Source organism: Petaurus breviceps, unplaced genomic scaffold (assembly GCF_028583685.1).
Source record: "Petaurus breviceps papuanus isolate PSGF00001 unplaced genomic scaffold, PetGlider_PUasm1.0 90692, whole genome shotgun sequence".
In the NCBI taxonomy this organism is placed as follows: domain Eukaryota; kingdom Metazoa; phylum Chordata; class Mammalia; order Diprotodontia; family Petauridae; genus Petaurus; species Petaurus breviceps.
This window is the reverse complement of record NW_027187313.1, coordinates 2420172-2437023: the sequence shown is the minus strand read 5'-3', so window position 1 is coordinate 2437023 and position 16852 is coordinate 2420172. Positions and strand designations below refer to the sequence as shown.

Below are 16852 nucleotides of genomic sequence, written 5' to 3'. Positions count from 1 at the left end.
TTATCTAAATCTATAATGTATTTTACCATTGCCCTTTCAGGTCAATTTTGATTTTTTTAAGTGGTGGTATTCACAGAATCAGGCAGCATTAAAGCTGATATTAAAAATAGGGCTTTTATGGTTGCAAGAAGATTGAGATCATTTCACTCACTCCTCAGGCTGTTCCTACTTTACCTCTTCTTCCTATTCTAGGCCTAGCTCATTGTCCTTATGCAGTGCTTATATTACAGAAGGAAGCATTATGTAAGGAGCAACTTGCTGGTTTGTATGTCTGACTGCTTGTCATATGATGGGCAGTATGTGTCCTTCAGCTGCTGTTGATGGCTAGACTCATCTTTTCATTCATTTGAGTAATTGTGTATCTTCTTAATGAAATCTTACAGTGTTCCACGGCTTGATACAATCAAGGTACATCCAGAAACAGGAGCTACTCTCCATTGTCAGTTGGCATTGTATATAGACTGTTTCATAAACCTTCAAGCATTCTATAAATTTCTGTGAAAGAGGGGAACAAATCATAGAAACAGTAAATATGTGGAAGAAAATTATAATGATGAAAAAAATACACTGAAATTTGGGGGCTGCAACTAATATTCTCAGTGGGAAAAATTATATCCTTATAAACATGCATTAAAAATAGAAAAAGTGAGAAATAATTAATTAAATAGGTATTTAAAATAATTAGAAAGCCAACAAATAAACATAAAATAAGCACAAATGAATAGATATTAAAAATTAGAGGAGAAATAAACTGGAAACCAAAAGACTATGGAAATCATAAATAAAATTTAAAAGTTGGTTCTTTGGAAAGACTAATAAAAACTTATAACTCTTTAGTCATTCTAAATAAAAAGAAGTGAATAGATTAATAAAATAGTAAATGAGCAAAGTTAAACCACAGTTAAACCAGAAGAAATATAACCAATAATCTGCCTATTATACCCAATTATGTGGTAACAAAACCGAGAACATGAAAGAAATAGGAGTACCCTCAAAATATAAAATATACAAACTGACAGAAGACCAAGTAGATATCTTAACCTAATCTCAGAAAAGGAAATACAGCCAATTTTAAGGGAGCTATCCTCACCAACCCGCAACATCCCTCCCCTCCAAAAACAAACAAACAAACAAAAAAACAACCCTACTGGTCTTGATGGATTCCCAGGAGAATTCTATCAAATTTAGAAAGAGAACACCCTACCAGAATCCTTTTATGACACAAAATATATTCCTAATACCTAAACCAAAGAAGGAAGAAACACAGAAGAAAAATTATAGAATGATATCATTAATGAATATTAATTTAAAACTCTTCAACAAAATCATGTTAAACAGACTACAGTGGTTATGATCAAGTTGGATCTATACCAGGGGAGCAAGAATGGTTCAACATCAAGAAAAAAATCAACATAAATATTCATATTAAAAACCAAACATCCAAAACCACAGGAATATCTTGATAGATGCAGTGAAGGCCCTTGACAAAGTACAACATTCATTTTGCTTAAAAGTCTTTAAATTATAAATATAGCCGATCACTTTTAATGTCATGAAAGTATCACATACGATGGAGTTACAAAGAACCTATTTCTCAATAGATATGGGAGTGAAGCAAGGATATCCACTCTCCTAACTAGGATACGATACTGTTTTGGAAATGCTATGGGTTTTTTTTTCTGGAAAATTATCCTTTTTTTTTAACTTTTCTGAATATTTGTAGGCCATAAGGTAAAATAATGTGTGTGTATTTATGTACTTAATTTTCCTTCTGTGTAATACTGATCCTTCCTACATAAACCTCTGAAAAAGGAGCCTACATTATTGTATGATGTTACTTATTAAAAACATTCTACATTTTCTCTGCTAGTCTTTTTGAATACTCTACTTGCTTTGATGACAGTTTTGTTCAGTTATGATGTAGTTAAACATCCCTGCCATTGAGTGTTCTTTTTGCTGTTTAACCTAGATACCGGTGGAGGGGGGACAGGAGCAGCAGACAGATTCCACCAAAGGGAGATGCCTAAGGAGAACTGTGAGTGTCCCCTCTGAGGGTCAGTTTCCTGAATACCCACCAGATGGCGCAGCCAAACTGGGTAAGCTGGTAAACAGAGGAAAAAATTTACTAGTTTGTACTGTGTGATTTTCATAGTTGTTATTGTGTTTTGTCTCATAAAAGGATTGTGTTAGAGTGCTTTCTAGATTTTTGAGAATAATTTGTGTAGTGTTGGTATTAATTGTTCTTTGAAATTTTAATAGAATTGTCCTCTAAATCCATCAGGACGAGGTGGTTACTTAATGGGTAGTTCTGTTTCTTTTTCTGAGATTGGATCATTTTAGATTTCTATTTGGTGTTATGCTAGATGGAGGTTTTATCATTCTGAGGGTAATTCTATCTTTTGCATTCCCTGTTTCATTGGGATATAACTGTACATAGCAATTTCTGATCATTCTTTTTATTTCTTTGGGTTTTGTTATTTCACTTTATTAATTTGCTATTTTGTTGATTTTATTTTCTGCCTCTTTAAAAATGTGGCTGACTAAAGATCTATCGATTTTGTTAGTCTTTTCAAAGAGCTAAATTTTGTTTTATAAGTTTATAGTCTTTTTGTTTTTCAGTTTATTTCTCTTTTTTTGAGATTTTCTCTTTAGTGCTTATTTTGAGATTGTTGTTTTGGTTTCTGACTTTTAAAAATACATATTCAGTTCATTAATCATCCTCTTTGTGTTGTTAATGTATGTAATCTTCCTCTAAGCATTGGTTTAGATACATTTCATAAATTTTGATATGTTATTTCATTGTTGTCATCTTCTTTCACATACTTATTGTTTTTACAATCTGTTCTTCTTATTACTTATTTAGGGTTTTATTGTCTTCATTCAGATCCATGCATTTGTTTGTGCTTTCTGAATTGATTACTATTTTTGTTACTTTATGATGTTTAAAAGCTGCATGTAACATTTCTGCCCTGTTATATTTATATGCAATATCTCTTTATCTTGATATATGATCAATATTTGCAAAACTCCCATGTGGTGTTAAAAAAGATACATATTTTATTATCAACCTTTAAGAAATTACTGTAAGTCTTTTAATTCTAATTTCTCTAGCAATTTGTCCAATTTTTAAAATTTTGCCTATTACTTATCTTTATATTAAATTTGTCACTGAGAAATAAGCATTAAAGTCTCCAGTTATTGTCTTACTGTCTTTGTCTTCTTGCAATACGGTGAAGTTTTCCTTTGTAAATTCAGGCACTGTGCCATTTGGAACATATAAGTTCAGTATTGATATTGAGTTGTTTTTGCTTTGTCTGATTGCAATGATTATAACTCCTGGTTGGTTTGTTTATACAACTGATGCACAGTAAATTTTGTTGAAAGTCCTCATTTTTATTTCATGTATGTTTCTGGTTTTTAAATGTGTTTCTAGTAAGCAACAGATACTAGGATTTTGTTTTCTTATTTAATGTACCCTTCTCATTTCATTGGATTTTTTAACCTAGTTACATTTAATGTTATAACAGTTTTATATTTTCTTTCATTTGTGTATCTGCTAGGTTTTTTTTCCTCAATTAGAATCTTGTGGAAGTCAGTTCTTTAACCTTACAATTATTTTTTCTTAATCTACTTTAAGGCTATCCTTTTCTTTTAGGCTTTCTTGTTCCCGACCTCAATATGCCTCTTCCCCTTTCTCAACCCATTCTCCAGTTATATTTACTGTATTGATTTCTCTTTCTTTCTTCATTTAGTAATCTAATTTTTCCCCTCTTTTCCTCCTTTCTCAGTTACATGGTTTATTTCAAATCCCCTACTTATCTCCTATCCTTCCCTACAACTTCTTTTGTTTGTTTTTTTCTTCTGTGTATTTACTTATTATCCAATTCTTCCCCTCTTTTCCTTTCTCATTTAAATGGTTTATTTAAAATTTTTCCCCATGTAGGAATATTCCCTTCCAACTTTTTTTTACTTGTTAGCTGGTTTTTTTCTCTGTCTTTTTCTAAGAAGGAATTCTTTATCTTTTTCTGTTCGTTAATTCCTTTTCTTTATATATATTCTGACTTTTATTCTTTGATTCCATGGTGTGAATGCTTATTTATTCCTTCTTTAACCTCTTTCTCATAGAATTCAGCTTCTTTAATATTAAGTTTTAGTACCCTCTTCTAGCCATTTTCTATGTTATTGCCTTGTTAGATCTTCCTCCTTTTTTTCTGTTGTACTTTACTCTCAGGAGCACCCCTTTGTGAGGGATCTAATACATCTAAAAGCACTGACTAATGGCACTAGAGACAGAAGTTTCTGTGTCCCAAATCCTGTCATCCAGTTCTATTTGTGCTCTCCCCATGATTACCCTCTTTCTAATTCACCATGTAATCTATTCTCTGGGTCCAAAAGTTGGTTCTCTGTTAACCTTTCTGGGTGTCCAGTTGCACCTCAGAGCTCAACATTTTCCTTTTCCTGGGGCAGGATGTTGTCCATGGAAGGACAGAATTCTTTCAGAGGAAATAATCTACCTGTGTACCAACTCCTTCAATATTAGACCATTTTAAGGTGCCTTTTTCCCATTATAGAATATAATTTCTACAGTGGGGATGTTATTTAATGGGACCCTGCCCCCGTTGGGTGACAGACCTCTACCTTTCATTCTATCATTTCTTTCCTTCCTCCCTTTTACACCTCTTTCATTCACTTATCACTCTTTCTATTGCTGAGAGCCTACAGGAGTTATCTTTCCTTTATTGTTTGACTGTGGACTTGCTGGTTATTGTAGCAAGATTCTAGAAGAAGGGCATGGGTGGGTGTTCTGACAGTCTCTGTAGCAGAAAGGAAATCCCTTAGTGGATCATAAAGCGTAGGCCTCTGGGTTGATTTATGTGCCATTTTGGAATATTGAGGCTGGTAGGGGAAGGGCTGTTAAAAGAAGGCATTATGGATTAGTATTCTCAACTGTTGATTCATAAGCAATTACTTTGTTAAGACTTATTACTTTCTTGTCCTGTGGATTCAGTTGTAATTGCCCTGCCTGTGACTTATAATCCCTCCTTTGGGATTTTTTGAGAATTAATAGTGACTGAAGAAAATGTCTAATCCTTGATTTTGTTAGTCATGTGACTCAGGAATGATATATCTCTTCCTAGAGAAGAAAATAGATGTTCCTAGTATGTAATATTTGATATTCATGAAGCAGATTAATTCCTTTATTAGAACCTTCACAGTTCCCTTTGAAATAGGCTTGTGATTACATATATCTTTAAAAATGGAGCACTAAACTATGCTAAGAAGTATTTTTACTGTTGAAGAAATGGCACTAAAATTACCATGAAAGAGTAATATATTCTTGTTAATTTGGAATTTGGGTTTACTTAGTCATCTTAAAGATCATGTGTCTCATTCTCCCACCTTCTGTTGCTTTTCATTTATACTGCACGTGTCTTGAATAATCTGATACATTGTTGTTCAGTTGTTCGGTCATGTCCTACCCTGTGGTCACAAAGCACACCAATACCATCCATGAGGTTTCTTTGGCAAAGATATTGGAGTGATTTGTCATTTCCTTCTCCATTGGATTAAGGCAAAAAGAGGTTAAGTGACATGCCCCTAGAGTCACACAGCTAGTTAGTGTTTTAGACTGCAATAGAACTCAGGTTATCCTGATTCCAGACCCCATATTCTACCCACTGAGCAGTCTGGCTGCCTCACCTTGCTGACCTGACAAATAGGAAGCATTTAATACAATGCTTGTCAACCAGCTGCTTGATAGTAAAAATAAAATGGAACATTCTGGTTTGCCATCAGATGAAATGATAGATGTCAAGTTTGTGTAAACTTTAAAGCACTTAATGTGTTAGCTGTTGTCATTAAATAATGAAAATGGTTGACGCTGCCCTTTTCAATCTTAAGTTTTTTTGGAAACCTGAGTAATCAGTAATGTCTTTTTTTTAAGTTTCTTATTTCAACTATATATAGCTCTGACAGAGAATAAAGATAGCATATAATAATGACAATGAAAATCCATAGAAGTAATCCTGAGCTACCTAAACCAGGAACACACCCTATTTTTAAAGAGCTGTTTAAAACTAGTACTTCCTGTCTTTTGTTTTGTGAGAGGGAGTTTATTTTACATTTAACTTCATCTAGATATTTTGTAACATCACCTAGACAAACAAATGCTCATTGTTTACCTATGTACTTTAAAAGAGTGAACATATACCAAGCAGGTGATTTCACTATCATGTCATAAGAAGCAATATTTGATTCTCCCAACCCTATCAAATATACTTATGATAGCTATTTTTTTTCTTTTTCATAGGTCCCCAAACCAAGTTTACTTAGTATAAATGGGACCACGAATCCAAAGCAATGCATCTTACTTGAACAAAGAGGAGCCATTTTATTATCTAAACTTGAGAGGGTACCTACCAACATAGTATTGTGTCATAGTGAAAGACTTGATGTAATTCCATTATCTTAGCTCACACCAAATGTTTTTCACTCTTCTTGGCGATAGAATTGCTGTTTTATCACGATCTCTCAAAAATGTTAGGGAAAATCGAATGCATTTATTAAAAGAATCTATTTTAGCATATCTTTGGAAGCCTGTGGCTAGCCAAAAAACATTCAGACATCATGAAGTTCTAGTTCTAGTTCTTCAACAACTACAAACTGTCAGCATCTTTCATTTTAATTAATTTTGGTTAACTATTTTTCTTTGCTAAATGGTAAAGAGGTAAAAAGGGTTCAGTTCCATGAATGGGATAGGTGCTGGGGTAAAGGTTAGGAGGGGTGCTCAGGAGTGGTGTCAGATATGTCAAAATTATAAAAGCAAAAAATTTCAATAAACCTTATTTTAAAAAAACCCTCAAAACTAGGCATTTAGCTTAGCCTTTTTCTTTTGGCAAGATTACTAATGTGGTAGATGAGGAGAATGTTACAGATCTGGTTAACTCTGATTTCAACAAATCAACAAATCAAGGAAACATGGAGGGATATTGGCTAGACAGTAGTGTATTAGATTTATTCATACCTGTTTGAACAGTTAAACCCGATGATTAGTTTTTAATACTTCAATGTCAACTTGGAAGGAGGCCTTCTTGGAAATGTCCCAGGGATCTGTATTTGCCTTTGGCTATTAAACATTTTTATCCTGCAGCAGTCTACTGAAATTCTGAAAAGGGCAAGTTCATAGGTCTGTTGTTCAGACCTAAACCCACATAAGGAACTTGAACTCAGACCAGTCTGAACGGTGCAATAATCAGACTTTGTTTTTAATCAGACCACTTAGGGATCAATGAAAACTTACAGGTCCCCAGCCTGAGCTCTCCCTTGGTTGCTTGAATATCCCTTAAATATCCAATACTCAATATTCCAAGAAAACAGTAACTGGACCAACCTAGATGTTTCCTCCACAAGTTCCTAAAGCCTAGCCATAATATAAATGCCTAAGGATTAGCAAACAAACAAAAGAATCCCACCATTAATGGGTACAGGGACACTCAAGACACAAACCCAGAAGAGAATGTCTCCAAAACATCTACAAGGATAGTCTTAAAGAAAAAAAAATACAAGTTGGACACAAATTAGATTACAATTCCTAGAAAAGATGAAACAAGAGTTGTTGGGTTTTGGTTTTTTGTTGGTTTGTTTTTTTGCTTTTTGGAGGGGGGAAGGGAAGGCAATTGGGGTTGTGACTTGCCCAAGGTCGCACAACTATCAAGTGCTAAGTGTCTGAGGTCTCATTTGAACTCAGATCCTCCTGATTCCAGGGCCAGTGCTCTTATTCACTCCCCCACCTAGCCACCCCTGAAACAAGAGTTTATAAAAAGAAAAAGAGTTAAAAAACATTTTTTTCCAGTGCAAAAAGAATACTAAGGGAAAACAGTAGAAAAGGAATGAGAGCTATGGAAGAAAAAATTGAAAAGGGAATTAACAGCTTGATATACTAAATGTACCTTGTCCAAGCAACAAACTCTCAGTTAATTAGAATAAAACAAATAGAACCTAATGACTCCATGAAACAATATTAAGTATTAAAAACAAAGTCAAAAACTGGAAAAATAAATGTAAGATATAGCAAAAATAACTCTTTTGAAAACAGACTGAGGAGAGATGACTTAAGAATTATTAGACTTCTTGAAAGCCATGATCAAAAATGGAGCCTAAAACAACATATTTCAAGAAATCATGAGAACTTCCCAGATTCCTTAGACCCAAAAGTCAAAAAAGAAATAGAATCCACTTCCAGAAAGAAACTTCAAAATGCAAAACTCTTACAGAAATTAGATTCAAAATTCAGAGCTTCTAAGTAAAAGAAAAAATTCTACAAGCAGCCAGAAAGAATTCAAAGAACAAGGAGCCACAGTTGGAATTTGATAGCCACCATTGACTTGGAATACTATATTCCATAAGACAAAGGATGTATAGACTTATGTCCAAGAATACCTTATCCAGTAAAATTGAGTATAATCCTGCATGAGTAAGGTACCAAAACTCAAGTATCGAATAATTATGACTTAACATAATAGGTTGGGCTAGTTAACATCCCTATCTTAGAATGAAAGAGCACTCTAGGTTCCAGTTTCACTACTAGAAAATCAGCTGATCTTAAATTCTTCTCTTTTTCTTCTCTTCAAACAAAATTCTCCAAAACAAATGTATTATTCATTTTTAAGAAGGCTTTTTTTTTTTTTTTAACATTTTGAGTTCCCAATTCTCTCCTTCATTCCCCCACCCACTGAGAAGGCAAGCAGATGATATCACTTACACGAGTAAAGTCATCAAAACAACATTTCCATATTAACCATATTGCAAAAAAAGAAAAAGTAAAATAAATAAAGAAAGAAAATTATACTTCAATTTGTACTCAGAATTTATCAGGAGGTGAATAGCATTTTTTTTTCATAATTTTTTCAGTCTTTTAGAACTGTTTTTAGTCAATTCATTGATCAGAGTAGCCAAGTCTTTCACAGTTGATCGTTATTACAACATTGTTTTACAACACTGTGTACAGTAATATTCTGGTTCTCCTCATTTCTATGGGCTTTGGTTCATATAGGTCTTGCCATGTTTGTTTGTTTCTGGGAAAAAAAAGCATTATTTCATTATTTTTTTATCTCATGATAATACTCCCTCATAATCATATGCCACAACTTGTTCAGCCATTCTCCAATTGATGATCATCCCCTCAATTTCCAATTCTAAGTCACTGCTAAAAAGAGCTGCTATAAATAGTTTTGTACATATAGATCCTTTTCACTTTTCTTTGATTGTTTTGGTGGTAAGACGTAGTGGTGGTATTGCTAAGTCAAGCAGTATACACAGTTTTATAGCTCTTTGGGCATAGTTCCAAATTGTTCTCCAGAATGTTTGGACCAGTTCACAAATTCACCAGTAGTTGAAAATACCTATTTTCCCTCCTCTCCTCCAGGATTTGTCATTTCTGGTAGGTATAAGGTGGTGGCTCAGAGTTACTTTAATTTGCATTTCTCTAATCAGTAGTGATTTAGAATGTTTTTATATATGTCTATAGATAACTTTGATTTCTTTGCCTATTCATATCCTTTGACCATTTATCAATTGGGGAATGACTCATTAACAATTTTGATTCAGTTCCCTACATATTTGAGAAATGAGACTTTTATCAGAAAAACTTGCTATAAAATTTTTTTGATATTACTTCATTGTCTGTGGTACCTTTTAGCTAAATGTAGCTTTCCTGATTATCTCTTTTAATTAAGTGTTTCCGCTTTTGCTTTGTCTGAAATCATGATTGCTTCCCCTTGCCTTTTTCACTTCAACTGAAACATAATTGATTCTGCTCCAGCCCTTTATTTTAACTCCATGTGTCTCTTTCTGTTTCAAATGTGTCTCTTAAAAACAACATATTAATTGGATTCTGGTTTCTAATCCATTCTCTTATCCCCTTCTGTTTTGTGGTTGAGCTCATCCCATTTACATTCACAGTTATGATTACTGTATATTCCTCTCCATCCTATTTTGTTTATCCTTCTCTTCCTTTTTTTAAATCTTGTCCTTCCTCAAAAGTGTTTTGCTTCTGTATATTGCCTCCTTTAATCTACCTTCTCTTTTGTCATCCCACTCCCATATCTCTTATTCTTCCCTCATTGAACCAATTCTGATGGGGCTAATATTCAGGCATTTCCCACCCTTCCCCATTTTCCCCTCCACTATAAAAGTTCTTTGTTCCATGCCTCTTATGAGATAAAATTTTCCCCATTTTGTCCCTTCCTTTCACCTCCCAGTGCATTCTTCTTTTTCACTCCTCAATTTTATTTTTTTATCCCATCATATTCAACTCACAACTCAACTTACACTCATACCCTTTGTCTATATATACTCCTTTTAACTGTACTAATAATGAGAAAGTTATTATTAGGAGTTACAAGTATCATATTTCCATATAGGAATATGGACAGTTTAACTTTATTGAGTCCCTTATTAATTACTCTTTCTTATTTACTTTTTTATGCTTCTCTTGAGTCTTGTGTGTTTGAATGTTAAATTTTGTAATCAGCTCTGGTCTGATCATTAAGAATGCTGCTTCAGCCCCTTATTTTAACTCTGTGTGTGTCTCTGATTAAGTGTGTTTCTTGTAAACAAAATATGGTTGGATTCTGGTTTCTAATCCATTCTGCTCTCTGCTTTTATTTTATGGGTGTGTTCATCCTTTCACATTCATAGTTGAGATAATTAACTGTGCATTTTCCTTCATTCTGTTTTCTTCTGTCTATCCTCTCTCTTTCTTTTTATTCTCTCCATCCTCTAAACTCTGTTTTGCTTCTGCACACTGCCTTCTTTTATCTTTTATCAACACCACTCCCCCCCATTTCTCATCCCTTTCTATAATTTCCTGTTGGGGAAGATAGATTTCTGTCACCAATTGCATATGTATATGTATATGTATTTTTCCTTTTAGGAACCAATGTAGTTGTGATTGAGGTTCAAGCATTGCCTGCCCCTGCACCCTGCCCCCCCCCATTTTCCCCTATGGTGTAAAAGCTCTTGTTTGGTTACCTCTTTTATGTGAGATAATTTTCTCCATTCTTCCTCCCCCTTTCCCCTTCTCCCAGTTCATCCCTCTTTCTCACCTATCCATTTTTTTTATATCCCAACATAACTCACTTTTTCTATGTGGAATCCTTCTAATTGCCTTAGTATGAGAAAGTTCTTAGTAGATACTTGTATCATCTTCCCATATAGAAAAGTAAAGAGTTTAATCTTATTGAGTCCTTTAAGATTTTTCTTTTATGTGTTTACCTTTTTATACTTCTCTTGAGTCTTGTATTTGAAAGTCATATTTTCTATTCAGCTCTGGCCTTTTCATCAGGAATGCTTAAACGTCCTCTATTTCATAAGATTTCTATCCTGCTCATCATTTCTTATAGTACATTACTATTCCATCATAATCACATACCACAACTTCTTCAGCCATTCCCCAATTTATGAGCATCCCATCAATTTCTAATTCTTTATCCCCATAAAAGAGCTGCTATAAATATTTTTGTACATATAGGTCCTTTTCCTTTTTGTTTGTTTTTTTATCTCTTTTGGGATATAGACCCAGTAGTGGTATTGCTAGGTCAAAGGGTATGAATGCATTTATGTTAGTGAACTGTGCTATCTAAGGGTAAGTGGAAAATGTATTATAGTTCTTATTTTAACAGTAAGCAAATTTTGATTCTAAATTTTTTTTGCTACTCTGCAGAAAAATTAAAATACTGTTTTAATGAAAGAAAAGTAAGTTTTAATCTCTATGTAATGTGACTTAGAGATATTATAGATTCCTTTTTGGCTAGTAGCAGAGACATATTTAGCACTTTTTAGAGGACAAGTTGCTAAAAGTGGTTAGACTTTTTTTTAAAATCACATGAGAAGTTACATTTCATAGTGGTGTCTCAGCATATAATATTAGGAAAGCAATTGGAAGACAGTGAGAATGTGTTTCCCCTTTCCTATTATAGAAGAAGTATAATCCATGTCTAAACTTTTCTTAAAATCAGAGAGTAAACTAGAATAAAAGTGATATTAGTTTGTCTTGGTCTGTGCTTACATTTTTGCAACTGTAGTGTAATAGAAAGAACAGAGTATTTGGAGTTAGAGTGCTTGGTTTTGAATCTTGCCTTGGATAAGTCCTTTCATTTATCTTGCCCACAGTTTCCTCATCTGTAAAATGAAGCTGTTGAATTAGGTGACCTAAAACATTCCTTCTAGTTCTAAATATTATTAAAGAGTAACTCTAAATCTGTCATGAGGAAGGAATAGAAAATATAAGAATACCTTTTGTTTGCAACACTCTTAGTTTACAAAATTGATCCGATATGGAAGAAGATAGAAGGGAGTCTTAGAAATGTGTATTGAGCAGTAAGATGATAACAACACAAAAGTAAAATTGGAGAATAACAAGATGACATATCTCTACCTCCCTGCCTCTTTTTCAAACCACAGAAGCAAGGAAATATTTTAGCTGGTTTTGTGGTTTTCAGTTTTATTTGGAAAGACCTTTGATAATGAATACTAATACAAAAACCTTGAGCTATATTGTCTTAGAAGATTGTAGAACTAGATTTAGATCACCAAGTTCAACCCCCTTAATTTACAGTTAAGGCAACTGAGGCACAGAGAGATTAAAAGACTTTCCTGGGGTCTCCAAGCTAGTATTTGAGGCAGTTCTTCCTGACTTCAAGTCCAGCACCCTACTCATTATGCATCTTAACTGCCTATAAAATTACCTCTCTTGATTTATATTTTGTCTTATTTGATATTTATCTCATCCCTGTATTCATAGTATAGTTAATTCCTTTATAAAATGTAACTGTAATCTAATTTTGTTTGATATTTGGTGAATATTGTTTGAGTATTTATGATGCATCTTGGATCAATCACATTTGTTCTCTTGAGAATTTGGAATAGGAGGAAAATCTGTCAGTCCTTCCTCAATTTGGATTCCCACGTGACCTGCTCGGATGAATTGGGAAATACATCTGACTCAGATGAGTGGAGCAAGCCCAGTTAAACATTGCTTCATTAAATAGCTTTTCTTGTACTACAAGTTTGTATAAACTTTTACAAAGCTTTCATCCTTATGTTACACAGAAGGACTGCTAAAGCACACTGTAGAGTATTATCAGTTAGTGGTACTCAGAATTTACCATCAGGATAGCTTTTCCTTTAGGGAGGAACAAAGAACTCTCTTTTAATCCTCTGGCTCTCCTTTCAGGTGATTTGTATAAAACCCAGTTCTTCTGGAGGAGAGTGACTCTGATTGCCTATTATGTTCATATATATTGTGGATTATTCTAGTTGCTTCCTATGGATATGTTTCTCTTAAAGTTCAGTCTGTGTATTTCAGTAGGTAATCACAATGTGTTTAGACCTTAAATGGACAACTGTAGTTAATGGAAAACAGTTACATGTATTTATCTGTAATCCATTCCATGCATGTGCTAATACTTGGCAATCAAATTCATTATGTAATCAAAGACTGTTTTACTATAATTACACCAACATAATATATCCAAACCAGAATAGTACTAGTATGTACTTTGACACTAGCAATTTATTAAAAAGCTTCAAGATCCCTAATTTTTATGTAAAGAATGACATTATATAAATTTCCAAAAGAATAGTTGTCCCAAAAATCAGATATTGATTACATCTGTTTCCTTTATATAAGGCACAAGACTAAAGCACTAATTCCATCATACTTCTCATAAATTTGAAAGTATTATGTCAGCAGATGAACATTTCCCATTTATTCACTGCTAATACTGGTATTGAGGAATGTATTTTAAATGATATTACTGGAGTCTTATATACCACCATTTGGGATAAATTTTTCTCTTCAATTTTAAAAATTATTCTTCTTTGATTGACAACTCTACATTATTTAAAAACTGGCAGTTACACCCAAGTGATTTAATAATCATCAGAAAGATGCTAAATTTAGTCATACCTTTCTCTAATACATCTTCCCTCCTATGAGTCCTTTCCTTACCATCCTGCCCCTTCCCTCAACTCATAGGTCCTTTGAATAATATAATTTATTTTTAATTTTTAAAAATTAAGTTTATTCATTTCTTTTGTTCTATATAAATGATTATTCCTTTTTCCATAGAGCCATCTTGTATAACAAAGAATATTTTGTAAGGAGAAGAAAAAAAGGAAGAAGAGGACAAAATCATCAAAATCAATACACTGAAAAAGTCTGAAAACATATGCTATATTCCATATCTGTGGACCTCCCTCCTCTGCAAAGGAGTAGAGTGGGTGTGACTCATAGCTCTTCTTTGTGGTCGTGCTTGTTCTTTGTAATTTTAGACCATTTAGACCATTCACTTTTGATTGTATTGTGAGCATTCTTTCCATTTATATTGTTGTGGATGTTGTACATACAGTTTTCTTTCCAATTTTCTCTGTATCCAGCACATTTGTTGTTCCTTACGGCATAGTAACATTCCATTACATTTATGTAACAATTTGTTTTAGTCATTCCCCAACTGGTGAGCATCTACTTTGTTTCCAGTTCTTTGCTACCACAAAAATTACTGCTATGAATATTTTTTTATGAATGTGAGGACTTTCTTCTTATCAGTGAACTCTTTGGGGTATAAGCCCAGTAGTGTAAGTAGAATTCTTTGACAAGAATTCTCTTGTCAAAAGGTAAAGGGATTTTAGTCACTTTGTGTAATTCCAAATTGCTTTCCAAAATGGTTCTAGGTGACATAATAATTCAGATGATGACTTTTCCTTTATTGGTAAGATCAAGCTTAAAGTAATACTCAAGACCTTAATCAGATATTAACATTTACATTCTATAAAAGTCTTACCAAATTTTAAGCATTGATATAGTGATGTTTGTCACATAAACAAATCATTTTTATTTAAGGAACTCATCCTCATTTTATTAACTTACTTTGACAGGAGATGAGAGGGAGGAAGTAGGTGGTTGGGAAAACCTTGTTAAGGTTCAGTTGTATAAATAGAGCCAGTTTTAAGTGCTGTGATTTGAGGACATCCTTTTGAAATACAGTGTTTATTCCTTAATAGCTGTTAAAGATTAGTGAAGTCATGAAACTAGAATATCCTTTTTAATTAGAACTTCAGTTGTCAGAAAAGTATTGCCACACCAGGGAATCCCTATAATTGGTAATAAGAATCTGTCCCAAAAAGTGATTGGCATGAGAAGAGTATTTGGAAAATTTGTTTATTCAATGTAAGTTCTTGGAGAAAATAAAAGAATCCAACCAATTTTAAATTTTAATTAGATTCCTGAATAATTAATGAATTGTTAAAACTTTATGTCACCTCCCATTGTGTTTCCTCTTGAGGCAGACCATGAGTTGCCCCTTTGATCATCTCCCTTCATAAGTGTCTTTCTATACACAATTGTTACCACAGATTCATGTGTTGATTCAGTAGGAGAAAGTGAGAGGAAATCTGTTCCTTACTTATGAATTTGAAGGATTAATAGTCAGAAATGTATATCAATAGGCATGTAAGTACATCAATACAACTTTGTATGATATTTTTGGATTTCCTTGTAAGTAGTTCTCCAATTTACAAATATCTGTTGCCCAGATAAATAGGAGAAGGAAACAGAGGTCAACTCTAGAACTTCTGCCTTTACCAGTTATGTATGCCCTTAATGGACACAATTTTCCTTTTCCTCCAATTTTGAATGCTTAGAAATAAATTGACTGAGAATATTACCTCATGCAACTATACTGTCTTGACAAAGTAGTACCTATCACATCCAGAGTGAGAAGAGATATATTCTGAGAGTTTTAAGTCCTAACTCCAATTTTTTTCAATGGTGGTTAGATAAGCATACCTAATAGTATATATAATATTGTTTATTTCAGGTGCATGTGGGCTAAATAGGCATCATAGACTAGTCTGAGCATCTATTAATAATATAGCTTTGATAAGAAAATAAATTCCAAATTCTCAGCAACCTTTTTTTTTAATGATAAGCTTTCTTTTGACACAAAATGCAAAATCCCACTGTCTACAAAATTGGTTCCCTCACATTGTATAATTGCCCAAAGTATTTAATCACAATAGAGTAAAGAAAGTGATTCCATATGAAGGTATATGTAATCTTATGCATTAACAGTAGTTAACTGTTAAGGGAAAGAGTGGAGATGTGCCAGTCAGTCAACAAGCATTTTTTAAGCACCTAATATGTACCAGGTTCTTTGCTAAGAACTGGGGAAACAAAGAATGGCAAAAAATAGTCCCTGTACTCAAGGAGCTCTCAATCTGATGGAGAAAACTATATGAAAACAATTATGTACAATCGTGTGTGTGTGTGTGTGTGTGTGTAAAATATGATAAAGTGGAGATAATCTCAAAGAGAAGGCACTAAGGTGGGATTTTCACTGAGACATAAAGGAAATCAAGGAAGACAGTAGATGGAAAAGGAAAGCTTTTCAGACATTGGGGGGAGCTAGGTGGTACAGTGGATACAGTGTTAGGACTGGAATCAGGGAGACTCATCTTCATGAGTTCAAATCTGGCCTCAGACACTTATTAGCTATGTGTGTGATCCTGGGCAAGTCACTTAACCCTGTTTGCCTTGGTTCCCTTATGTATAAAATGAGCTATAGAAAAAAAGGACAAACTGCTCCAGTATCTTGGCCAAGAAAACTACAAACAGGATCATAAAGAGTCAGGCATGACTGAAAAATGACCAAACAACAAAAGTGAAAATGCATGGATTCAGGAGATGAAATGTCTTGTGCAAAGATGCCAGTGTCACTAAATTTCACAGTGTGTATAAAGCAGGGAGATGGGGTAGGGTATACTGGAGATGTATGAAGGGGCCAGGTTATCA

At 33.6% G+C, this 16852-nt stretch overlaps 1 protein-coding gene across 4 annotated transcripts in view; it reads left to right on the top strand.

Annotated features, from left to right (window-relative positions):
• The window catches only part of RASAL2 (RAS protein activator like 2), a 334704-nt gene that overhangs the window by 192132 nt on the left and 125720 nt on the right, over nucleotides 1–16852 (top strand). For all 4 annotated transcript variants that reach the window (XM_069065490.1, XM_069065489.1, XM_069065493.1 and 1 more), the window contains exon 3: nucleotides 1970–2096. In XM_069065490.1, coding sequence (XP_068921591.1) covers nucleotides 1970–2096 — 127 coding nt within the window. The remainder of the gene's footprint in view (nucleotides 1–1969; nucleotides 2097–16852) is intronic.